The sequence below is a fragment of the Channa argus genome, chromosome 3, assembly GCF_033026475.1.
Source record: "Channa argus isolate prfri chromosome 3, Channa argus male v1.0, whole genome shotgun sequence".
In the NCBI taxonomy this organism is placed as follows: Eukaryota; Metazoa; Chordata; class Actinopteri; order Anabantiformes; family Channidae; genus Channa; species Channa argus.
This window is the reverse complement of record NC_090199.1, coordinates 1,500,557-1,527,045: the sequence shown is the minus strand read 5'-3', so window position 1 is coordinate 1,527,045 and position 26,489 is coordinate 1,500,557. Positions and strand designations below refer to the sequence as shown.

The following is a 26,489-nucleotide window of genomic DNA, read 5'->3' as shown; positions in this document are numbered from 1 at the left end:
CCATTTTCACCTTTTCTACAACATCTATAATCATTGTTTAAGCTGAGAGAGGATGTGAGGGGACGACATCCTCCCTGATGTAGAATGAATCCAACATCCTCCCTCATCATCCTCATTCAGTTAAAGGTTCCCAACAATGAACATGTGTCCACATGTTTTTCTCTGTTAGACGTTAGTTTGATTTCTAAACAGGAAGTCGTCTCTTTTTAATTCCTAATGTTCCCTGATAGTTTTTAAAGCTTCTCCTCATGTTTCCTCTTTTCTATCTGCTCAGTCTGATAAAGAAAATAAAAACAACTTCTCATCAAACACAATTTAATCAAGTCTAAGCTTCATCACCCACCACCTCCAGAGATAAATAACAGACTAAAATCTCACAGATTAGATAGGATTCAAGTATTTACAATAAACACTTCAAATGTTATATTGTTTCTCATCACAGATTTTCTGGCTGTGGAGTCTCAGAGACTCATTTTGAAGTTGTGGCCTCAGCTCTAAAGTCCAACCCCTCCCATCTGAGAGAACTGGATCTGAGTAGAAACAACCTGCAGGATGCAGGAGTGAAGCTGCTCTCTGCTGGACTGGAGGGTCCACAATGTAGACTGGAGACTCTGAGGTCAGTGTTTTTCTCTTGTACATCTTAAAACCACAACTGTTAATACCAATGTTTTCCTGTAAAATCCAACTGGTTAGTTCATTGTAAAAATCAGGAAAAAATTGACCAACATATACGTTTTACAGTGAGGTGAGCAGCATGTTCTGAATCAGTGCTGACATGAATAGGTGTATGAATGTTGTGCTGATATTTGGATGTTGTCTGTAGAAGTCTGACATTCTGATGATCCACAATAACACAAGGACAAAGTCCCTCTAACACCATTGATTAGGACAAATCTGATTGTTACTAATGATTTGATCCACATCTTTGATTCTTTATGCAGATTGTTGGACTGCAGTTTGTCAGAGATCAGCTGTGATTCTCTGCTCTCAGCTCTGAAGTCCAACCCCTCCCATCTGAGACAACTGGACCTGAGTTGGAACAACCTGCAGGATTCAGCAGTGAAGCTGCTGTGTGGTTTTCTGGAGAGTCCACACTGTAGACTGGAGACTCTGAGGTCAGTTCACTGAATGTTACTGTTGAAGATTTTCTGTGTTTCATGAACAACTTGTGACTGTGTGATGTGGTTTTTGTTTAGGGGACCAGCCAGGTCTCTGTCCTGACATTTCAGATTATGATAGAAGTCAGTTTGGTTCATTTAGTCGACCTTCACAAAGGAAACAGGTTTAAACCATCAGACTTAACATTCAGCTTGTAGCTGCACTGAATGAACAGAAAACACTGAAACCAAACAAAGACAACAGACACATTTTCAAACTATCATCTTCACATATTGAACCAGATCTGATCCTAAAGTCTTTATCAACAGTCCAACAAAACACAAGAATGGTTCCAAGTCCAAAAGTCCATTCAGGTTTTTTCTTTCAAGTCGATTGTCTTGATTTGACATTTCTGCTGAACATTTAGCAAAGTTCTCATGAAATCATCTGTAATTTGGGATGAAAAGAGTTTTAGTTTTGCTGATCTGCAAGACAGAGACCAGGACCAAGCAAGACCTCTTTACTGGATCAGTTCTGGTTCTTTAAATTTTGATCCATTTCACTGATGAGTCAAAGTATTGTAGGAAGTTTTGAGTCTGTCATATGTGATTTGATGTTTGTCTGATAATTCCAGAGGTGAGTGAGGTGAGCAGCATGTTCTGAATCAGTGCTGACATGAATAGGTGTATGAATGTTGTGCTGACATTTGGATGATGTCTGTAGAAGTCTGACATTCTGATGATCCACAATAACACAAGGACAAAGTCCCTCTAACACCATTGATTAGGACAAATCTGATTGTTACTAATGATTTGATACACATCTTTGATTCTTTACTCAGATTGTGGAAATGCAGTTTGTCAAAGATCAGCTGTGATTCTCTGGTCTCAGCTCTGAAGTCCAACCCCTCCCATCTGAGACAACTGGACCTGAGCTACAACAAGCTGCAGGATTCAGGAGTGAAGCTGCTGTGTGGTTTTCTGAAGAATCCACAGTGTAGACTGGAGACTCTGAGGTCAGTGTTTCTCAACAACAACAGTTTTTCATCTCATTAGTTCAAATTCTTTATAAGGAAAAAAGAAATAATGTTTGTAAGAAAACTGAATTAATTAAATTTTCATTTTCATGTGTGACACTGTAAAGTGTATAAAGCAAATGAAAAGAAGTTTGAGAAGTTGAATCCATTTTCAGCAGTAAAGTCTTTTATATGAAACACACAGTGTAAATCTCAGCAACAGCAGCACAGAGACAGAGAGGAAATGATGTTTCCAGATTTTTGAAGTATCTTTAGTGGTGTCTGATTTGTCTCCATCAGCAGGTGACACTTGAACCTGTGCATGATGCTTCCTGTCAGACAATGATGTCACTTTGTGTAGAGACACAACCAGTAACCAGGAGCAGAAATGTGACACTGCAGACATGTTTGTACAGAAAGGTACTAGGTTCCATTTAGGATCAGAGAAGAGAACATCCAACATCTGATCCAGGAGGATGCAGAGCTCACTGACATTAGTTATTTCATCAATAATGGTCAGTTTGAAATTTGAGACAAATATTTGACATTTGACATCAGATTAAACAGAATTGTTCAGATTTAGAGAAACAGAAGATGAATTGAATTAAAAAGATTCAGTCTTTGAATCCAACACGTCTGATTTTATTCTAATTCCAGAGGTGAGTGAGGTTCTGTTCTGAATCAGTGCTGACATGAATAGGTGTATGAATGTTGTGCTGACATTTGGATGATGTCTGTAGAAGTCTGACATTCTGATGATCCACAATAACACAAGGACAAAGTCCCTCTAACACCATTGATTAGGACAAATCTGATTGTTACTAATGATTTGATCCACATCTTTGATTCTTTATGCAGATTGAGTCACTGCAGTTTGTCAGAGATCAGCTGTGATTCTCTGGTCTCAGCTCTGAAGTCCAACCCCTCCCATCTGAGAGAACTGGACCTGAGCTGGAACAGGAACCTACAGGATTCAGGAGTGAAGCTGCTGTGTTTTTTTCTGGAGAGTCCACACTGTAGACTGGAGACTCTGAGGTCAGTTCACTGACTGTTACTGTTGGAGATTTTCTGTGTTTCATGATCAACTTGTGACTGTGGTTTTTCTTTAGGGGGACCAGCCAGGTCTCTGTCCTGACATTAACAAAAAACAAGAATGGCTCCAAGTCCAAAAGTCCATTCAGGGTTTTTCTTTTCAGATCCACCACAGTTCAGTTCAGTTCCTTTGGTTTTCACACAAAAACTAAATTCGGTTCATAAATTCCTCCTCCTTCATTTTCTCCCTTCAAATAACCACAAATAGCTCCAATAAACCAAAGAGGACTTTTTACTAACATAAAGTCAAATCAGTCCATGAATTTAATCCCAACAATAAAGAGAATATCATCAGAACTAATATTTGGTTTAAATCCACTGAAATCTTTAGTTTGAGCTCATATCAGTGAGCTGTGATGACTGATGTGTGTTGTTGTAGTTTTTCATAGAGTTGAATTCACTTGTTAAATGTGTTGGAAAAGGTTTAAAGAACCAAACTGTTGGTTTGACATGTTTCAGTCCTTTTTCTTCTTTTCTTTTCGGCTGTTCCCTTTCAGGGGTCGCCACAGTGAATCATGTGCTTCCATCTAACTCTGTCCTCTGCATCCTCTTCTCTCACACCAACTAACTTCATGTCCTCTCTCACTACATCCATAAATCTCCTCTTTGGTCTTCCTCTAGACCTCCTGCCTGGCAGCTCCAACCTCAGCATCCTTCTACTGATATATTCACAGTTTCTCCTCTGAACATGTCCAAACCACCTCAATCTGTCCTCTCTGACTTTATCTCCAACACATCTAACATGAGCTGTACCTCTGATGTCCTCATTCCTGATCCTGTCCATCCTCGTCACTCCCAAAGAGAACCTCAACATCTTAAGCTCTGCTACCTCCAGCTCTGCCTCCTGTCTTTTCTTCAGTGCCACTGTCTCTAAGCCGAACAACATCGCTGGTCTCACCACCGTCTTGAACATCTTTCCTTTCATTCTCACTGATACTCTTTTATCACACAACACACCTGACACTATTCTCCACCCGTTCCAACCTGCCTGCACTCACCTCTTCACCTCTTTTCCACACTCTCCGTTGTTCCGAACCGTTGACCCTAAGTACTTAAAGTCCTGCACCTTCTTCACCTCTGCTCCCTGTAACCTCACTGTTCCACCTGGGTCCCTCTCATTGACACACATGTATTCTGTCTTACTGCAGCTAAGCTTCATTCCTCTGTTTTCCAGAGCAGACCTCCACCTCTCTAGATTTTCCTCCACCTGCTCCCTGCTCTCACTACAAATCACAATGTCATCTGCAAACATCATAGTCCATGGAGATTCCTGTCTAACCTCATCAAACAAGAAGGGGCTCAGAGCTGATCCTTGATGCAGACCCACCTCCACCTTGAACTCCTCTGTCACACCTGCAGCACCTCACCACAGTCTTACAGCTCTCATACATGTCCTGCACCACTCTAACATACTTCTCTGCCACTCCAGACGTCCTCATACAATACCACAGCTCCTCTTTCTGCACCCTGTCATACGCTTTCTCTAAATCTACGAAGACACAATGCAACTCCCTATGACCTTCTCTGTACTTCTCCATCAGCATCCTCAAAGCAAATACTACATCTGTTGGACTCTTTCTAGGCATGAAACCATATTGCTGCTCACAAATGTTCACCTCTGCCCTTAGCCGAGCTTCCACTACTCTTTCCCACAACTTCATTGTTTGGCTCATCAGCTTTATTCCTCTGTAGTTGCCACAGCTCTGCACATCTCCCTTGTTCTTAAAAATGGGCACCAGTACACTTCTCCTCCAGTCTTCAGCAATCTCTCACTCTCCAAGATCTTGTTAAACAAACTAGTCAGAAACTCTACTGCCACCTCTCCTAGACACTTCCATACCTCCTTCTTCCTCCTCACTTCACTCTTACTAATCTTTGCTACTTCCTGCTCCACACCAGTCACCTCTTCTACTCTTCGTCCCCTTTCATTTTCCTCATTCATCAACTCTTCAAAGTTCCACTTCCATCTTCCCATCACACTCCTGGCACCTGTCATTACATTTCCATCCTTATCTTTAATCACACTAACCTGCTGCACATCCTTTCCATCTCTATCTCTTTGTCCGGCCAACCTGTACAAATCCACCTCTCCCTCTTTAGTGTCCAACCTAACATACAAGTCCTCATATGCTCTTTGTTTGGCCTTTGCCACCTCTACCTTCACCCTCTACCTTCACCTTCTCCCTGTACTCCTGTCTACTCTCTTTAGTCCTCTCAGTGTCCCACTTCTTCTTAGCTAACCTCTTTCTCTGTATACACTCCTGAACTTCCTCGTTCCACCACCAAGTCTCCTTGTCCGTTTTCCTCTTTTCAGATGACACACCGAGTACCCTCCTACCTGTCTCCCTGATCACATTAGCTGTAGTGATCCAGTCATCTGGAAGCACCTCCAAACCACCCAGAGTCTGTCTCAGCTCCTCCCTGAAAACTACACAACATTCTTCCTTTTTCAACTTCCACCACTTCGTCCTCTGCTCTGCCTTAGTCCTCTTCATCTTCCTCACCACCAGCATCATTTTACACACCACCATCCTGTGTTGTCTGGCTACACTCTCCCCTACCAATGCTTTACAGTCACTGATCTCTTTCAGATTACAGCGTCTACACAAGATGTCGTCCACCTGAGTGCTTCTCCCTCCGCTCTTGTACGTCACCCTATGTTCCTGCCTCTTCTGAAAGAAAGTGTTTACTAAAGCCATTTCCATCCTCTTTGCAAAGTCAACCACCATCTGACCTTCTGCGTTCCTTTCCTGAAGACCAAACCTGCCCATAACAGTCTCATCACCTCTGTTCCCTTCACCTACATGCCCATTGAAATCTGCACCAATGACAACTCTCTCACCTCTGGGGATGCTCTGCATCACTTCATCTAACTCACTCCAGAATTTCTCCTTCTCTTCTAACTCACATCCTACCTGTGGGGCATAAACACTAACAACATTAAACATCACCCCTTCAACTTCCAGCTTCAGACTCATCAACCTGTCTGATACTCTTTTCACCTCTAGAACATTCCTCACAAACTCCTCTTTCAGTATAACTCCTACTCCATGTCTCTTCCTATCTGACCCATGGTAGAACAACTTGAATCCTGGTCCTAAGCTTCTAGCCTTGCTACCTTTCCACCTGGTCTCCTGGACACACAGAATGTCCACCTTCCTTCTCTGCATCATGTCGATCAACTCCCTATCCTTCCCTGTCATAGTCCCAACATTCAAAGTCCCTACTGTCAGTCCTACATTCTTAGCTTTCTCTTCTCTCTCTGTCTACAAACACACCTTCCTCCTCTCCTTCTTTGAACAGCAGTAGTCTAATTTCCACCTGTACCCTGCAGGTCAACAGCACCGATGGCGGTCGTTGTTAAAACGGGCCCCGACTGATTCGGTATGGAAGTCTTTGTCACGATTCACATGTTTGATTTGGCATGTGTTTTACGTCGGGTGCCCTTCCTGCCACAACCCTCTGCATTTATCCAGACTTGGGACTGGCACAAGAAGACAGTGGCTTGTGCCCCCTTGCGGTTGCATTTGACATGTTTCAGTCCATGAAGTGGAAATTGTCTTCATTTGACATTTCTGCTGAACATTTAGCAAAGTTTTCATGAAATCATCTGTAATTTGGGATGAAGAGAGTTTTAGTTTTGCTGATCTGCAGGACAAAGACCAGAACCAAGCAAGACCTCTTTACTGGATCAGTTCTGGTTCTTTAAAGTTTGATCCATTTCACTGATGAGTCAAAGTATTGTAGGAAGTTTTTAGTCTGTCATATGTGACTTGATGTTTGTCTGATAATTCCAGAGGTGAGTGAGGTGAGCAGCATGTTCTGAATCAGTGCTGACATGAATAGGTGTATGAATGTTGTGCTGACATTTGGATGATGTCTGTAGAAGTCTGACATTCTGATGATCCACAATAACACAAGGACAAAGTCCCTCTAACACCATTGATTAGGACAAATCTGATTGTTACTAATGATTGGATCCACATCTTTGATTCTTTATGCAGATTGAGGAACTGCAGTTTGTCAAAGACCAGCTGTGATTCTCTGGTCTCAGCTCTGAAATACAACCCCTCCCATCTGAGAGAACTGGACCTGAGTGACAACTGGAACCTGCATGATTCATCAGTGAAGCTTTTGTCTGATCTTGTGAAGAGTCCAAACTGTAGACTGGAGACTCTGAGGTCAGTAGAGGGTTGGAGTTAGTTCATGCTGCTTTCAGCAGTATTGTACTAAACCCAGTTAGTATCAAAGAAAAGATCCAGTTTTTCCTGTAAATCTCCAAGTTCCTTTGTACAGACCAGAAGTTCAGCTAAAGTCCAGTCCTCACATGTGTCTCTGTCCTTCCAGCTCTGTGTGTTCACTCCAATACGTTAACATGAGCTGAAAGGAAGCTGACTACACTACACAGCTGCTCCACTTGTGCCCTGAACAGGACTGAAGTCCCTGCTGCTCTTTCTACTGATGCTGATGAAGTGAGTCTCTGCAAACACTCACTGATCTCCTCTCTTCTCTCTCATTCTCTCTACAGCTGGAAGCGATGATCACTGTGTGTTCAGAGGATGATGTTTGTCCTGATGATCCAGATGTTGCAGCAGCAGCATGTTGTGTGCAGAGAGGCTCTGACTGGACCATGTTACTGGGAGGTAGAGTGGAGAGGAGAGCTTCATCCAGCAGTGACTGACAGAGGAATCAGAAGAAGTGGAGATGACTCTCAGTGCTGCAGTCTGAACTGCTCTGAGAACAGCTCCACTGTCAGACACAATGTCAAGTCCACCATCATCCATGTGTGATCCTCTGGATCTGACAGAGGATCAGCAGTGGATCTGGATCTGCTCTGCTGCTGCTCTGTCCTTCTACACTCATCCACCTGAATTTGACTTTGTCTTTTTTGATTCATTCAGATTTTCTGAAGCCAAAGTGACTCTGCAGATCAGTTGTGTTAATGACAACACAACAACATTTGCTGTCATTTCAGCAGGACACAGCCTGCTTCAGTGACTGAACTAGTGGAAAGTCTGTTTCTTCCTGTGTTACTTTGTGGTTCAGCTCCACACTGTGGAATTGAGGAGAAATGCTGTTTTCTCTCTTGGAGCTTGACGTCACAATGCAGAAGGAGTTGGAGACAAAGTGGAAGTTTGATTGTGTTTGTGTCAACTTGTTCTTTTGAATTCTCTCTGTTTTTCTTCTTATTTCATCTGAATGTGTCTTTATCTGTAACATACTGTTTTATTTGTGTCTGAGCTTCTTAACTGTATAGAACAGATCTGTGTGACCCATGAACAGGTCCAGAGTGGATCCACAGATAAATATGAATAATGTGTTCAAACTAAATGTGTTATTCAACACTTTTAAAGAGGAATTTAAATGTTGTTAAAAGAAGTGAGGATCCTATGCAGCTCAACAACTGATTTCTAAGATAAGAAAACTTGATCCCAAAGAGTTTGATGAGCAGCACAGAGGTGAAAGACAATCTCTGGGTTTGGGGAAAAAAACGTGCAGGTCCACTCAGTCCACACAGAAAGACGGCGCTGTGTGTAGGTGCAGGTGAAGAAAATCACGTCTGTCCTCACACAAAACCAATGATGGTAAAGTGTTGAGTGTTGAGGATGAACTCTTGAACATTTTCACTGTTAAAATGAAAATTTTAAGTCATGAAATAGTTTCATTAGTGCCCAATAACTTATCTTTCATTTTGCTTTAAAATCTGCTCATTATGATCAAATCATATTTCATCATGAATATTTTATAATAATTATTAAATCCACCTTTTTATTGAATTCCAAAAGCTTTTATTTCAAAAGCTCTTTTTTTTTCAATTTCGACTTTTACTACACAGCACCGTTTTCCTCAGTAACCTATTTATTTCAAAAGGCCACTAGTGTTTTAGCAGAATGACTTGATCTGTCAATCAAGGTAAAGAGGGCGGAGCCAGTTCTGTGATTGGCTAATCCTTTCTTCAGACTCCTCAGTCTGAAGGTGTAATAAATCCTCCTAAGCTCTAGATGGTAGTATACACCTCGAAATGTAGCTGCAGCTTTGACAACAGAAGCAGAACACTGGGCACAAGTATCGTTACAGGTGGACGAGAAGTTTGTTGACGTCACGGCTGCAGGAGAAAAGTCAGTTGCTCAGAGAACTTGCTAATCGATTAGATGGTAACGTTACGCCTTAAAAAGTGTTGCAGCAGTAGCAGCGTATTTTTGATGAAGCTGTCGCTGGTCCAAGTTCACACCACAACAGTTCATTTACGGTCCCTTCAGTCTTTCAGTGAAAATGGTAAGTGTCCTACAATATATACTTTGCTATTCATTTTTACAGAAGTTGATGTTGTTTAGCAAATGCATTTATCAAAAGCGACTTACAAGTGAGGTACAAGGCAGCAAAAGTCTAAGTCAAGGAGAAAACATCAAAGTCCAATCAGACAAGTGTTCACACTACATGAGATGTAATAGAAATAGATTTAAGTGCATAGGGAGGCACAGAAGAGTTCTGTTTTCAGCAGTTTTTGGAATATTGGGAGTGAGTTTGCTGAGCGTGCAGAGTTTGGTAGCTCGTTCCACCGTCATGGGATCATTTCGCTAAAGAGTTTTGCTTGATGTCTTGTTTTGTTTTGCTTGTGGTGATGGAATAACAAGACGTGGCAGCAGACGTGAGGCATTGTAGACCTGAATGAGGGAGTTGAGGTGAGCAGGAGCTGTTGAGGTGATCACCCTGTGGGCAAGAGACAGAGCTTTGAACCTGATGCGAGCAGCTACAGGGTAGAGATGTAAAGAGCGGGGTGACATGAGTCCTGATTAAAAATGAGGCATCTCAGTTCATAAATATGTCCACATAATGTGGATTCTCCATTTACAATCAAAATACTCTACTACTACTAATGATTTGAGAAATGATAGTATCATCATTTAGTTAAGCTGTAATATACAGTTGAATTGGATTGTTGGGGGTTTGGGATTTAGGCCAGTGATATACAGCTCACAGAACCTGTGAAGGTAAACTTCAAAAATGTCCAAGGGTTCCAAAGGCTTCCACCTGTTTCCAAGTCCTCCATCTTCCTGCAGACTACCATAACTATGAGTTCTTGGCATGTCTCAACTCCTCTGACTCAGGTTTTGGTCTAGTTTAGATTGACTGAACTCCAAGTTGTGTAACAATTGTATAAGACAAAGTAAAGCTACACTACATAATAGTTTTAACATGTTACATACAGACACAAACCAGAACAAAGAAGCATTTAAGACACGTTACATAACCAGATTGCATGCATTCTACATCTGTAGAGTTACATCTGTACAAAGCTACGTACTGTTCATCTAACCAAGAAAGTTCATCATCAAATGAGTTTAGTGTGAAAACACTGTATTTTGTAGGTGGCTCAATACTATTTATTATTATCACTACATTACTGATGATACAGAAATTAAATATGGATCAAATGCTCATGAGCACCTGTAAAACATCATGTCCCTCCTTACTGTGGAGCAGCCAGAGCTGCAGGGGTGAATGGTTGTTTGTTCTCAGTCCGTGCTGATTCCATGCTGCCTTGAATAACTAAAGATGAAGCTGAATGTGATGCAAAAAGCATCAGTCCAGTGCAAACAGGTCAGTTTGTTCACCAGGACGAGCAGTGCCTGAATCTCCAGCTGGGTGAACATTGTGTCCAAAAGGACAAGGACATTTTTACACACATCCCTCCACAGGTGCTCAATGCTTTGAAGATGGACACGTTATTGAAATTTACCATTTGTTCACAACAGGCAGTTTTTGAATCAGTTCTAAGAATAGTTTTAATGAATATGCAATGAAATGAATGCATCATATTCATAAACCAGTTTTGTTTTATAACAAGTGCAGTGCAGCAGCAATATTGTCCAAAATGAATATAGGTGTCCCTACCGCTGGTTGTGCACACTTCTCCCTGTAATGTTCCTGTTCTCCCGCATTGTCTGGACCATGAAATCTGACCTGGGGGGAAAAACATCTGAGCAATGAGAGTAAAATTCTGCTGCTACCTACTGTTTGGAAGATTTTCAGCCATATTGTGTTTGTTTGTGACCCTACTTACCTAACACATACTGACTGACTGCTGACGAGAAGCCATCAAAAACAGCTGTGGCTTTGTTGTTTGAAGCATTAAGGAAGAAAATTAACGTAGAAAAACCATCTATGCCACCACAGACAACAAACCACAATCGGGAAAAAAGAATAGAAGGTCTTTTGTCATCACCATAATTACATTTTAAAATTTTTTATGCTGCTTTAATAAATATATATCATTTCCTGGGGGACTTTGGTGAGGGAAAGGTCACCTACAGTGTATAGGAGAAACATATTTTTAAAATGTGCATATTCAGCACAATGTCACAGTCAAAAACATGACTAAAACCTACTGTGTGAACGGACTTTTACCAGAAGACATTTACGATGACATTTACAACTAGCTGGCACAAAACTTCAAGTCCAGAGCTGTGTTTAAAACTTGACACATACCACATAATACATGAAGTAAGAAGTTTCCATTTGTAAAAGTAATGGAAAACACTGACTGATTAACCTCGTGATTTCCAGGTATATGACAGAGGTGATTTGGAGCTGACACGTTGTACTGACGGCACCTTGGATAACCGTCCTATCATAACCCCTCTGCATTGACTCATCTCATGGAATCTGCCAGTCGTGATCCTGATGAGACAATTTACGCAGTTAATCTACTGTCTTAATGCTGTGGCTCTACAGATGGTTCACAGATTTACTGACAATGGACAATTTAGTACTGACTGGTTGAAATGGGGGGAGAACAAGGACTGTAATATCGTTCACATACTGGCCACTTCATTAGGTTCATCTGTACAATCTGATGCCATCCAGTACAGCAACTCTGCCATGATTTCTACTCTTAAGCTTAATAATAATTGTGGCTAAAACATTAGGACCACGTCTTCATAGAATGTCCTTCAATACGATGAGTGTGTTTCCATTTCATTGATGAAAGAATGTTTCCATTTGTAGTGGAAACTTTAAAATATCACTTTATACCTTTGGACAAAACTTACTCTTCAATGAACTAATGAGCAGCCTGCTGTGTAACAAGGACAACATGGAAGAAGATTTTTGGGCAGTTTGTTGGTGCTTTCTTTATCTGTTTGAAACGTTCCTACAGTTTCCAAGTCCTTGAGTTAAAACAAGCTAAACACTAATGAGTGTGGCACTGAATGCACTGAGATGATGCTAACAGCTTTAGCTTTAGCTGTGCCAACTTATTTAATGCTCAGTTAGATAAGTACAGTAAAAACATAAGCAAAAGTATTTCTGATTATATTGACAGTAACATCTGAACTAGACCACTGTAAGAATAATGTAATGCACAGTAAGTCACAGGTTTCTGATTACTGCACCTGGAATGTCAACACATCAAAGGATCAGCCAGTGGGCGCACAGGTCCCACCCACTAGCACTGATTGACAGACCAAGTCATTCTGAAGTGGCATTTTGAAATAAATAGGCCACTGGGGAAAAAGGTATTGTGCAATAAAAGCCGACTTTAGAAAAATAACCTTTTGAAATAAAAGCTTCTGGAGATTTTAAAGCAGAATGAAAGATATTTCATAATAATGAGCTTAATTTGGAAAATGTTTGTGATTATTTCACAATTTCATTGTCATTTTATATATTTGTGTCTCATTTATTCCTATATTTATTAATTTCATGTCTTATTAATTAATTTAATTTTGAACACTTTGGAGCTCCATACAAAACTGCCAGTGCAGCCAGTGTTAAATTATCTGCTGATATTAGAATGTGTGAGGCCTCCAAAGGTAAACGAGGTTAATTTGAAAATTTTAAAGGAGAAACACCCAAAAAATGATTTCTTAATACTGACATTTAATTTGGATGTGAATTACTGTATTTTCCGTAAAAAAAAACGTTGAACATCATTTAGATCATTCGTTTTTCTAGTGTGAATGGCTGAAGTCCTTTTGGAGACACATGCAGAGCTGGTTACAGTTGAAAGAGGTTTTTATACCAGTGCTCAGATTGGAAATAGGGAAATTTAGTCTTTTTTATGGATAAAAACCTGCACTTTGTTATTAATAACTTACTGTTACTGGGTAAATTCTTCATACATAAATTGGAAGAACGAGTTTAAACTGTGGAACAAGTCACTGAATATGTTAAAACCAAAAAGCACTGAGATTGTTGTCCTTGATAAATAACTTCAGTTTTCACTCTATTTTGAATTTGTCTTCTCTGCTCAGCTTGATTATGGACATTAAATCATTAAAGTGTCTTAAATGTTGTTTTCTAGTTAAAAAAAGAGATGGTGATGGGAAACACAGGCGACTGTGATGAAGCCTGTTTTAAAGAACTTGTTGTACATGTACATTGTTATCAGACTGATTCCAGATCCATTTCAAATCCTCTCAGCTTGAAGCATAATCTAAATGATCAACACCCAGATTATGTGTGACAGGTCACATCTGAACCTGCCATAGATGGTGTCTCATGTTAAACACATACACACAAACTACGGGAAAATCTCCCATAAAATTTCACCTTCATAAACTTATAGGACTCAATTAAAGATTATGAATATATTTAATTACTGCCTAGTTTTAATGACCAGTATGATCATTATTGGCATTTAACAGTCTGTATGAGGTTGGATCAAAGTTACAACTTTATGGGTTTTGTGAGGAGACAGGACAGTGACTGGAGACATTAGACAGTGATAGTAGATACTGTGACGGACATTTGACTGTGATGAAGTAAGTGAACGTCCCGAACAATGAGTGTGTTTGTGGTGTGGGTGTAGTGAAGGGTAGGACAGAAGTAGGACGGTAGGAGGAGCTTTAGAAAAAGGGACAGACAGGGCAGTTAACACTGATGCCATTGACCCAAAACAGTGTTAAAACCAAAAGGACACAGGACACATGTCAAATTCCATGACCAGCAAACAGAGATGTAAAAGGTCGTTATTCATTTGAACTAGTAATTAATATCATTTGTACTTTAAATAATCTGCAGCTGTAATATAGACTTGATTTAGGTCCATTTAGACTAATCGGTTCCCACAGTGTCAGACTAAGCCAACATCAAAGACAAAACCCCTACAGACCAATGGAGGCACTGTGGAGACAACAACTGCAAACCATGATGACGTTCACACAAACAGTGATGCAGGGATTATGAATTGTTGTGTCCCAGGTAACGACCCTTGAACCTGAGCAGAAGTTTGCAACAAGGTCAACAATGACCTTCATCTTCACACATTAGAACCAACAGTTTATTCTGTGTGCTGATGGTTCCAAAGGAGGACACAGTGAGACGTGTTCACCTTCCTTTTCTAAAAGTGTCCTAATTAGGTTCATTGGGATGTTTCTGCCAGGTTACAGAAGACAAGCTCAGAAAGTGTGTCCTTAGTGAAGACGTCAGTGAGGGACAGAAGGGCAGAAAGCAAAGACATTAAAAAAGTCAAGACACAGTGTGTAAAAGACAGGAAAAAATGGTCCAAGAGGACAGTTTTAAAGTGGTGGACAGTTTGTTTCAGAGAATAAAAGTGGAAAGTGACATGATGGGACCCTTTAAAATCATTTGACTGCAGGACAATGGTGGTTTTTACTATTGACTGACTTTCGTAGAACTTCCATGTTCTATTTGTGTCTATAAAGATGTTGGGTTTTGTTTTGCAGCTGTACTTATTCCAATATGAGGAGGCAGCTGGACACTCATTGTAAGTAATGTAACATGTACAACGTGAAATGGCCTGAATCCAAACGTTCTTAAAGATCATGTGTCTGAAGGAGATGAGGGCATTAATCCTAGATCCTTTCTGGGCCACTCAGGGACAAATCAATCAGTGCAGGGACGTAACGAGGTGAGACGAGTTCCCACACAGGACAATGTAACTAATTCAATTCAATTCAATTCCGTTCACTTTGTTTGTCCCCAGGGGGCAATTTAATCAAACTAGCTTAAAAATACACAGTCACTAACACAGACACACGATAAACACAATCAACACACACCGTACACATTAACATTCCAAATAAAACTCATAATAAAATAATTTGAAAAGTGATTAAGTTATAGTTTGTTAAAATGTATGTCCATTTAGGAGCTTGGCCGCCCTGGGGACAAAGGTCATTTTCCTTCTCTGTGTCCTGCAGCCTGGACAACGAAGTCTTCGTCCCGTCTCTGTGAGAGCACGAATAGGTTGTCCAATGATTTTTCAGCAGACTTTAACCATATTCAACAGGCAATTTCTGTCTTTCAGAGAAATAGAGTGAAACCAGCACGTGAACGAAAAGGTTATTATATTCTCAATGAAGGCATAATAGAATGTGGTGAGAATGTCCTTGTTAGTCCCTCATGATTCAAGCTTCCTCAGTAGATACTGTCTCTGATGGCATTTTTAAAAAATTTCCTCTGTATTAGATGAAAACTTCAGCATGTTATCAAAAACTGTTCCCAGGTATTTATACTCTTCCACAATCACCAATGGCTTCCCCTGTATGATGGTAGAGACAGCTTCAGCCATGTGTCTCTGCTTGGAGGAAAAGGTCACTATCATCTCCCGGGTTTTATTTGTATTAAGCTCAAGGCACGAGTTTCCACACCACTCCACAAAATCCTGCAGAGCTGAGCTGTGATGCTGTGTGAGGCCAGAGAGCAGAGACAGGAGGACGGTGTCATCAGCAAATTTCACAATGTGACAATTTGACTGGACAGATCTGCAGTCATCTGTGTAGAGGATAAAAACTGGTGGGGAGAGAACACAGCCTTGCGGAGAACCAGTGGAGGTGAAGAGGATGTTGGACAGACAGTTGTTCACCAACACTCTCTGTGACCTGTTGATAAGAAAATCTATGATCCACAGGGTGAGTTGATGGTCGATATCAAAGCGTGTGGTAACTTTTCAGCTAGAATATGTGGCTGCATGGTGTTAAATGCTGATGAAAAGTCTGCAAACAGGAGTCTGGCTGTGGAGTTGGGGATTTCCAGATGTTTGTGGATAGTATTCAAAATGAATATCTTTGCATCATCAACCCCTCTGCCAGCCCTGCATGCAAACTGCAGTGGATCCATCATCGGTTCGGTTACCTTGGTGATATAGTCCTTTATGATTCTCTCCATAGCCTTTATTACCAGAGAGGTGAGGGCCACAGGTCTAAGATTGTTCAGGACCTTAGCAGTACCCTTCTTTGGAATAGGAATCACTATCGAGTGTTTCCACATCACAGGAACTGTGTTACTAGTCAGTGAGTACTGCAAGAGATGCTGAAACACCCCCCCAGCTGCAACAGCACAGTGCCCACAAATGTTATCTGGTCCCAGTGCTGTATTCATTTTAGTCCTTTTAAGAGCTCTCACCACCTCTGCTATGTTAATGGTGAGGACAGAGTTGTCAGGTCTGAGTGAGGACATGACTGATCTTAGCTGGGTGCTGTTGTCCTTTTCAAATCTTGTGAAAAAAGAACTGAGGTCATTGGGGAGTGAAGTGAATCTGCACAGTGTGTTTGTGTTTGAAATATTTCCTGATCAACATGAACTTGTTGTTAAACTGTGAAACTGATTTGATTCTAGAAACTTCACAACTGTAATCACATTTACAATTATTGTTTCTGCTCACAGAACAAATCTTGCTGAAGAAACATGTTGATGTCCACCAGGAGGGGGAGACAGGTTAAGTCTGGACATCGCAGTGTCTTTGCTGACCACTTCAGGTACATTGTAGAAGATAAATGCAAACGTATCCATATAGATTTCTGTGCTTTTAACAGATGACCTGTCCCAGGTTGAGTAACAAGACGACTCAAAACCACCTTGAATGGGTCAAAATGGGTCAAGAGAACTGGCCGGTCTGTCTAACTCGTATGGACATTTTTGTAGACTAACTTGCATGTGTTGGACTTTGAGGACACTGGAGCACCTGAAGGGAACTCGGTGAATATGAGCTGGGCTGAGATTTGGACTTGAAGACATGTAGCTGTGCATGTTTAGATCTAAGATGAGGACAGTTTGAACTTAAAGCTCTTCATTAGACCACCTCAGTGTGAATGTCAGATTGAGTTCACCACATGTGCACATGGTACCACACTGCATGTGCTGGTTGTCCTTCTACAGAGGGACACTATGTCCTATTTATGTCTTGCATGTTCTTAATAGACAGATAATTAATAAATATTGGGGTCTTCTGTAACAGAGCCCCTTGAGTCTCCACAGCTGATGCTGTTAAACTGCCAGTGTTGTATTTAAATGCCAAAGCTGTTTCCTGGCTGCTTGACACTAAAAGCAGCGATTACAGGAGACTTGTCCAAACTCTCACAGTTAACTATTGTGTATCGTGTGTTAAAATGTGTCTGACTGTCATTGTTAACGTTAATCATCCTCCTTACTAATGTTTCTCTGACAGATATTAAAGGTTTGTTGTGACAAAAACAAAGATTTTTTATTAATCTGATCCAAAACAGGATTTTCCTGAGACGACAGTTGATGTTTTGGGGCAGTTTAAGACAAAAACGAAGAGACGGCTTTGAAAAAACTTAAAAGAAGCAGAGTTAGTGACTAAGTTTATTTCCTGGTTTTTCTGTAAGGGGTCCTGAAAAACCACCTACTACACACCTGTGTCACTCGCACTAGTATCAGCAGATAATCTGAGTCCCTGGTTATACTTGAGCAGCAGGAGTCAAACCACTGACCCTGTGGTTCGTGGACTATCACTTTACCAACACCCTTTACAGAGGGGATTTGAATTGACACACTGTGAACTCACCTGTAGCCCCAGGTGAGAACAGATCTGTGGCTCATGCAAATATTTCACCTGTCACAAATGACACTGAAGGTGAATGAGATCTTCTCCAAATGAAAATGTTCATTACATCACATGACGGACGTGTCCTGTGCAGTGGACACAGTGAAGGACACAAATCACTTTATAGTGGATAAACTTTTGGAGAACTGTATTATATTATGAGTTCAAGAGGCATTCTCAGGTAAACCGGACTTGCAGGACTGAAGTCTTCTTCTTTGGGGCTGGTGAATCCACCACAGAGCTGAGTACTAAGATTGTTAAGGACAGGACACCAGGTGGACACACCTCAAACCCTTTTTGATAACAGTGAATGTAGAAAGTCTACCTCTGATGTCCTCTGGGGTTGGAATTTATGTGCAGGGAAACTGATTTGGTCCAACCTAATGGAGAAGGATGTTGGAGAATATTGTCAAAGTGAAGCCTTGTTAGGAAAAATCTAAGGACTTAAAGATGCCAGTGTGTGCAGACTAGTAATGAGCTCTGTCCTCTGTACGAGTCTGTTTTGGAGTCATTTTATAAATGTGAGGGTGATGTGTGGAAGGTATGTGAAAGAATCACATGCTGAGACTAGAAGGACATTTAAAGAGGAAAATATGGACAAGAAACGGGTTAATGCAAGATTGAAATGTTCCCTATGATCTGTTAAAGACATGAGAACAATGAGGTCAGAGTTCAGGATAACAGCAAAATATCATTTTGTGAATGAATGTGTTTCAGTGTGTGAAAATCAATAGGCTGATGGTCGGTAACACAGACAAAGAGGCTGTGGTTGTTCCTCCACGTGAAATCTATAATAGTGTGAAGAAGCAAGGGGACAAAACGACATGTGCTATGAATATTATAACCTGTGAGCATTTAAAAGAAACTGCATTTGTTTCACTGGGTTTGTACTTCTTGGTTATTGTGCATGACTCTGTGCTAACACTTTTATTGGAGCCTCCTGTCTGAGGGATTGGAGAGTTTTCTATGGGAAACAGGAGAACGATACATTTTCTCGCTGATAATCAGTTTGCTTTCAATGAGAACGTGGTTCTGATTTGTGTATTTATGAAAACATTTAGATCAATATAAGAAGCAAAAGTCTACAGTTTTTAGTTGTTTTATAGATGTGTCTAAAGCCTTTGACACATCATTAAAAATTCTCCATCAGACTGTTTCAGAGGGTTCCTACATTTCTGAGTTCAGTAAAAAAGCTTTTATCTCCTTTTCTCTTTAATGTTCACAGTGACAATTTCTCAGTGCACTTAAAGAAATGTGCTCCTTCTTTGTTGGTTCGATTCGTGAGTGCAGACACCCAGACTTTTCACTGAAGCTGTTTTCTCGAAAACCCTCAGACTACAGCAACAAGCTGCACTGAGAAAGGAGATAAGCTGTTCTGAGTTCAGATCTTCTGTCTCAGTCTCTGCTGATGCTAAAGTGGATTTGCTCTGCTCTTTTGGTCCACCAGTCTCCCTGTTGAGCTCCTGCAGCTCAGGTTCTTCAGTGGTAGAGGAACATGACAGATCAGGAAGTGAGTTAGGTGATGTGGAATTAGGTGGTGGGACAGGTGAAGGTTGGAGAGCAGTTTAAGAGAAACATTATAAAAAGTGGAAAAAACTGAATTAACAAATTGAAATCTCAAACTCTGTAAAGACAGTGATCTACAAATAGCAAAAACATCACCTGGTAGGTGAAGTGAAGAGGATGAGAGCTTTACACAGTGGAGGCCTGTTGATTATCTGTAGGGACAGTTCTCAGCAAGGCAGAGCATTAAGACTGAACACAACTGATGGTGAAAGAGTGCACGTGTTAGTGATTGACGATGAGAAGACTGTTGTATCAGTGATATCAGGAAAAGCCACTTTGATTTGTGACCAAATCAAAGAGAAGCTAATAGGAGCAAAGGCGGCTGAGGTGAAATGAGAAACGGACAGAAAAGTGATGGTCTGGAGGTAATGCAAGCAAACCAAGACCATGTGAGGGTGCAGCAACATGAAGAAAGTCCCACTGATTGAAGGTTGTTCATGGTGGATGTGATCAACTGATTAGGGATTGGAGGCGGCTGAGGAAGCACTAGGTGAGGAACTCACAGCTCACAGTCTGGTATTAACCAGATTACAGTGGAACAAATGTGCAGGATGAACCTCACATGATATAATGGTTCAAATCACAGTGGTGCTTTTTTCTTTCTGGGTAAACTGCTGTTAGAAATGACAGGAGACGAAAGATGGGGGAGCAGCACCGTCAGTGCAAAATGGGACGACTTGCAGTTTAGTCCAATAGGAAGAGAACAGGTGTCCATAAGGGTTCACATTTGGACACAGTAACACAATTATTAATCATTAACTATTAGAATCCAGGTGATAGTCTGACATCACAAACAATGGACACGGTTGGTGGATGGACACAAGACAAAGTGATATGGTTGGGGGACGGTAATAATACAGATGGGATACAGGTTTAAATAAGTAAGACTGAGATTAAATCCATCAGAAGACATCATATGCATAGAGTGTGGAAAGAACCCTGGGACATTAAGGACACAGGTGGACACCTTTATCAGACCCAAAAGCATGTTGGTAAAGAAAGACAGCTGATCAGGAACCAGAAGACAAAGATCCAACTGGGTCATGTCTCCACTGTAATCACCAAGAATCTGTCCAACACATATTAATGGAGTGAAGTTTATTTGAGGAGGAAAGAGACAAATTCTGGTCTGTGCTACAAGAATCAAAGCATCATTTGACACTAGAGTCTTCTTGGGCATCATGATAAGTATGTAGTTACCTAACTGAATATCTAAAGGAGACAGGTCTAAGAGACACAATCTAGTTTTCCTTTTTTTTTCTTCCTGCTAATCTCATACTCCACACTCCATCCAGAAGGTGGTTGTAATGCACCTTTAAGCTGGTCTGCCAGGAATTGGAATTTGAGACAAATATTTGACATTTGACATCAGATTCAACAGAATTGTTCAGATTTAGACAAACAGAAGATGAATTAAAGAAACAAGATTTAGTCTTTGAATCCAACACGTCTGATTTTAGACTAATTCCAGAGGTGAGTGAGGTGAGCAGCATGTTCTGAATCAGTGCTGACATGAATAGGTGTATGAATGTTGTGCTGACATTTGGATGATGTCTGTAGAAGTCTGACATTCTGATGATCCACAATAACACAAGGACAAAGTCCCTCTAACACCATTGATTAGGACAAATCTGATTGTTACTAATGATTTGATCCACATCTTTGATTCTTTATTCAGATTGAGTCACTGCAGTTTGTCAGATATCAGCTGTGATTCTCTGGTCTCAGCTCTGAAGTCCAACCCCTCCCATCTGAGAGACCTGGACCTGAGCTACAACGAGCTGCAGGATTCAGGAGTGAAGCTGCTGTGTGGTTTTCTGGAGAGTCCACACTGTAGACTGGAGACTCTGAGGTCAGTTCACTGACTGATACTGTTGGAGATTTTCTGTGTTTCATGAACAACTTGTGACTGTGTGATGTGGTTTTTCTTTAGGGGACCAGCCAGGTCTCTGTCCTGACATTTCAGATTGTGATAGAAGTCAGTTTGGTTCATTTAGTCGACCTTCACAAAGGAAACAGGTTTAAACAATCAGACTTAACATTCAGCCTGTAGCTGCACTGAATGAACGGAAAACTCTGAAACCAAACAAGGACAACAGACACATTTTCAAACTATCATCTTCACATATTGAACCAAAACTGATCCTAATGTCTTTATCAACAGTCCAACAAAAACCAAGACTGGCTCCAAGTCCAAAAGTCCATTAAGGGTTTTTCTTTTCAAATCCACCACAGTTCAGTTCAGTTCCTTTGGTTTTCACACAAAAACTAAATTCAGTTCATAAATTCTTCGTCCTTCATTGTCTCACTTCAAATATCCACAAACAGCTCCAACAAACCAAAGAGGAATTTTTACTGACATGAAGTCAAACCAGTCCATGAATTTAATGCCAATAATAAAGAGAAAACCATCAGAACTAATATTTGGTTTAAATCCATTGAAATCTTCAGTTTGAGCTCATATCAGTGAGCTGTGATGACTGATGTGTGTTGTTGTAGTTTTTCATATAGTTGAATTCACTTGTTAAATGTGTTGGAAAAGGTTTAAAGAACCAAACTGTTGGTTTCACAGGTGTCAGTCCATGAAGAGGAAATTGTCTTCATTTGACATTTCTGCTGAACATATAGCAAAGTTTTCATGAAATCATCTGTAATTTGGTTTTGGTGATCTGCAGGACAGAGACCAGGACCAAGCAAGACCTTTATACTGGATCAGTTCTGGTTCTTTAAAGTTTGATCCATTTCACTGATGAGTCAAAGTATTGTAGGAAGTCTGTCATGAGTCTGTCATATGTGATTTGATGTTTGTCTGATAATTCCAGAGGTGAGTGAGGTGAGCAGCATGTTCTGAATCAGTGCTGACATGAATAGGTGTATGAATGTTGTGCTGACATTTGGATGATGTCTGTAGAAGTCTGACATTCTGATGATCCACAATAACACAAGGACAAAGTCACTCTAACACCATTGATTAGGACAAATCTGATTGTTACTAATGATTTGATCCACATCTTTGATTCTTTAAGCAGATTGAGTCACTGCAGTTTGTCAAAGATCAGCTGTGATTCTCTGGTCTCAGCTCTGAAGTCCAACCCCTCCCATCTGAGAGAACTGGACCTGAAGGGAAAACTGGGACCTGCAAGATTCAGCAGTGAAGCTTCTGTCTGATCTTGTGGAGAGTCCACACTGTAGACTGGAGACTCTGAGGTCAGTAGAGGGTTGGAGTCAGTCCATGCTGCTTTCAGCAGTATTGTACTAAACCCAGCTAGTATCAAAGCAAAGATCCAGTTTTTACTGTAAAGCTCAAGTTCAAGTTACAGACCAGAAGCTCAGCTGAAGTCCAGACCTCACATGTGTCTCTGTCCTTCCAGCTCAGTGTGTTCATTCCAATACGTTAACATGAGCTGAAAGGAAGCTGGCTACACTACACAGCTGCTCCACTTGTGCTCTGAACAGGACTGAAGTCCCTGCTGCTCTTTCTACTGATGCTGATGAAGTGAGTCTCTGCAAACACTCACTGATCTCCTCTCTTCTCTCTCATTCTCTCTACAGGTTGAAGTGATGATCTCTCTGTGTCCTGATGATCCAGATGTTGCAGCAGCAGCATGTTGTGTGCAGAGAGGCTCTGACTGGACCATGTTACTGGGAGGTAGAGTGGAGAGCAGAGCTTCATCCAGCAGTGACTGACAGAGGAATCAGAAGAAGTGGAGATGACTCTCAGTGCTGCAGTCTGAACTGCTCTGAGAACAGCTCCACTGTCAGACACAATGTCAAGTCCACCATCATCCCTGTGTGTTTCTCTGGATCTGACAGAGGATCAGCAGTGGATCTGGATCTGCTCTGCTGCTGCTCTGTCCTTCAGATTCATTGGTCAAACTGGTCCAGCTTCCTGCCTTAACTGTTGGACGGAGCACGGAGAGCTTTTCTACCTATTGACACCCAGAGCGCTTTACACTGCTTCTAATTCACCCATTCACAGACAACACAAAGCAGGGTTTGGTCACCGTAGAGATGTAGATTAGATATATTCATTCTTTGTTTATTTTTTTACATTCATCAAACCTACTGTTTTTGTTCTTGTGCTTCCTATATGACATTAGATGATACTTTTACTTAACTTATGTAAGAACCTTAAATGAATGATATAACTTATCATCTTTCTTCAACATTTGAAACCCAAATTTGGGCACAGTGTCATAAGAATCAAGTGTTGCCTATTTTTCAAATTTTCAGTGTAAAATACATTTCTTGATACATTTTTGTTAAAATATTATTAACAAAATGTAAAAAGACATTAATTTAGTACAGTAACAGACTTTGGTAGTATTTATAAACTATAACCTTCTTTAGTTATGATTTTTGTAACCTTTTGTAATAACACATAACATAACCAAAAGAATTTCTTCTTTTCCTTTCAGCTGTTTCCTTTCAGGAGTCACAGTGAATCATGTGCCTCCATCTAACTCTGTCCTCTGCATCTTCTTCTCTCACACCAACTAACTTCATGTCCTCCCTCACTACATCCATAAATCTCCTCTTTGCTCTTCCTCTAGACCTCCTGCCTGGCAGCTCCAACCTCAGCATCCTTCTACCGATATATTCACAATAACCAAAACAACTGTTAATAGTTTAAAAAGAAAGTTTTGCATGTTTTTTGCAGTTATGTCTTTTAATTGTAAAACCAATGTCTTGGTGTGTTTTACACAAATAAAAGCTTGTAAAAATACAAACACGTAGTACAATCACAAATATCTGCAATATTTATAAAAACAAACGGTTCTGCACTTTTTATAAAATGATGTATTTTGACTTTAAAATTAATGTTTTGCGTATTTTTACAAACAAAACAGTAAAAATACATTTAAGTTTTGATTGTATTTACCAAAAAAGAAGCTGACAGTTTTTTTTTAAATTATGGGTTCAATTGTAAATTGATGGCAAAATATAAAAATTCAAATAACGGTCACTATCTGCAAGTGTAAAAATATTTGACCCGTATTCAAAAAAAACAATTACATCACACGTACATTTACATGGATGTAAGTCATTTCAAAGAAACAAATAGATATGTCTTTCAGGAAAACTTCAAAATGTGGGGTAACTGTTAGTAATTTAGATTTCTTTTAAAAATATTTGGCAAATATTTTAATATTATTGAGTAAGATTTCTGACTTTCTATCATCCCTTATGAGTCTGACTTTAATATTACTAGGGTTGCTATGTCCGGGTTGTTATTCAAAGTCTCCCAGAATACATGAGAAATATTACTATTACAATTTCTACTCCTGATTCACAGAAAGTGCAACTATTCTGTTCAATATTAAATTTCAGACGTAGCTTCTCTCTGCATAGATAAATATTATTCATTAGTTTAAAATGAACTTTAGCTTTTGGTGGAACAGGGAATTTAATATGTTTTCATCCAACTTTCTTACAATCTCCCAAACATTCTTTGGAAACACTGAGGATCAGTGTTGATCTCAAACTGCAACACCTTCCTAAACACAAACGGATCCAAGATGTCCTGAAGACACTGAGGGTCCACATGGACAAATCAGGTACAGAGGGAAGAACTCCTAGTGCTGTTTCAGCTTCACTAAACTCCAGGTCAACAAACCTGTTTCTGATAATGTAACAATGTAGTTGTTGAGCCTGTTCGAATCACACTTTTAATGATTCAATCATCATTGAATATTAAATTATCATTAACTACATCTCCTAAGAAGATAATCTCTCCCTATATATCACACCAGAACTCCTACTTTGTGGCTGCTGTTCTACATTGTTCTTGCTTCAGCTCTGCGCCCTCGTGGAACAGCTGAACAGGAGTCGAGCTTCAAATGTACCTTTTCAATTCCCAGAATCCCCGGCGCTCTATCGTGTGAGCAATGCTGCAACCTTCGGCCTGAGCGAGGTGGTACTAACCCAGCAGCTGGTGGACGGGGCCAAGCTGCTCATCGCCATGGAGAAAAGGCTGGAGGCAAACGGAGATATCGATGAGCTTGTTCCTACACAGAAGTAGACCTGGATGATGACTGAATGGAGTGGGAAGGAAAATGGACAGATGAAAGTGTGTAACACGGATACTGAGAGTTTTGGTTCTTATTAAAATAATAAATTATGTTGGGAGGATAAAATCATACCAGGTGCTTATTTAACAGCCTTCTTATGCTAAAAGAATTAAACTACAGTTAAAAACTAACATTTACAAACCAATTAGCTGAAATATGTAATTGACACCGTGTGAGGTCATTAAATCTGTTGAAGAAGATTAACAACTTTATTGCCATTAATTTAATGATTTTACTTGTGACTTGGCCTAAAAATGCTTCATTGTGATACTCAGCACTATCTATATGAAGTATGAGAGTATTTGAAGCAGAGACAAACAACACGGTGCTAATTGTTTGACTTATTTTGCTGTTAAATCGCTAAATGTAGATTGAATCACATTTCTTTAACTTGAATGGAGCTGGTCTGTAAAACACAGAGCAGCAGTAAAGACTGGACTAGTTTCTGTTTGGGGAATAAAGTCCTGCAGAGCAGAAATTGATATATTTGTTTGTTTGAAGAGAAGATGATTGAAGAAAATATTGAAATATTAATGATTAATGAGATCAAACTTTAAGTTTGAGTAAATGTATTGTTCTATTAATTAAAAAATGAAAAAAGCTTAATGGGAAAATAACCTATAGATTAATAGACCAAAGGGAAAAAATTAAGTGATAATTCTTCTTATTCATAGTGTTATTTAACAATAAAACTAATTCTACTTGCCTGTCTTGACTTTCCATCTTCTGCTTTTAAATGAGTTTCTCCAGTTGATGGTTGTGAAGTAGCTAATGCTAAGCTGAAAGTGGACATGTTCCGTGACGTAGTGACGTCCTCAAGTCAAACGCATTTACA

The 26,489-nt window shown here is 40.2% G+C and overlaps 2 protein-coding genes across 5 annotated transcripts in view; both read left to right on the top strand.

Annotated features, from left to right (window-relative positions):
* The window catches only part of LOC137124441 (NACHT, LRR and PYD domains-containing protein 12-like), a 102,434-nt gene extending 93,838 nt beyond the window's left edge, over positions 1 to 8,596 (top strand). The window contains exons 18-22 of one of the 3 annotated variants that reach the window (XM_067499438.1): positions 942 to 1,115; positions 1,940 to 2,113; positions 2,972 to 3,148; positions 7,210 to 7,386; positions 7,734 to 8,596. In XM_067499438.1, the coding sequence (XP_067355539.1) occupies positions 942 to 1,115; positions 1,940 to 2,113; positions 2,972 to 3,148; positions 7,210 to 7,386; positions 7,734 to 7,746 (715 nt within the window). In that variant the 3' untranslated portion in view covers positions 7,747 to 8,596. The remainder of the gene's footprint in view (positions 1 to 941; positions 1,116 to 1,939; positions 2,114 to 2,971; positions 3,149 to 7,209; positions 7,387 to 7,733) is intronic. The other 2 variants (XM_067499439.1, XM_067499440.1) reach the window with 2 other exon arrangements.
* A 149-nt stretch (positions 8,597 to 8,745) lies between these two features.
* Positions 8,746 to 26,364, top strand: LOC137124508 (ribonuclease inhibitor-like). 2 transcript variants are annotated; one of them, XM_067499589.1, is made up of 6 exons: positions 8,746 to 9,481; positions 14,896 to 16,083; positions 16,838 to 16,929; positions 21,262 to 21,435; positions 22,613 to 22,790; positions 23,136 to 26,364. In XM_067499589.1, exons 3-5 carry the CDS (start codon positions 16,859 to 16,861, stop codon positions 22,749 to 22,751), a joined length of 384 nt encoding a protein of 127 aa, XP_067355690.1. In that variant the 5' UTR covers positions 8,746 to 9,481; positions 14,896 to 16,083; positions 16,838 to 16,858; the 3' UTR covers positions 22,752 to 22,790; positions 23,136 to 26,364. The 2 variants fall into 2 exon arrangements, with proteins under 2 accessions (XP_067355690.1, XP_067355689.1); XM_067499588.1 differs by lacking the exon at positions 14,896 to 16,083 and having other exon boundaries at positions 23,136 to 26,363.
* The last annotated feature ends 125 nt before the right edge of the window (positions 26,365 to 26,489 follow it).

Bases quoted from the DNA above. Each gene is read 5' to 3' on its own strand.
- LOC137124508 (XM_067499589.1), top strand. From the start codon at position 16,859: ATGTTGATGTCCACCAGGAGGGGGAGACAGGTTAAGTCTGGACATCGC. The intron at 16,930-21,261 runs GTACATTGTAGA...TTCTTTATTCAG, and splicing joins GTCTTTGCTGACCACTTCAG to ATTGAGTCACTGCAGTTTGT. The intron at 21,436-22,612 runs GTCAGTTCACTG...TTCTTTAAGCAG, and splicing joins TGTAGACTGGAGACTCTGAG to ATTGAGTCACTGCAGTTTGT.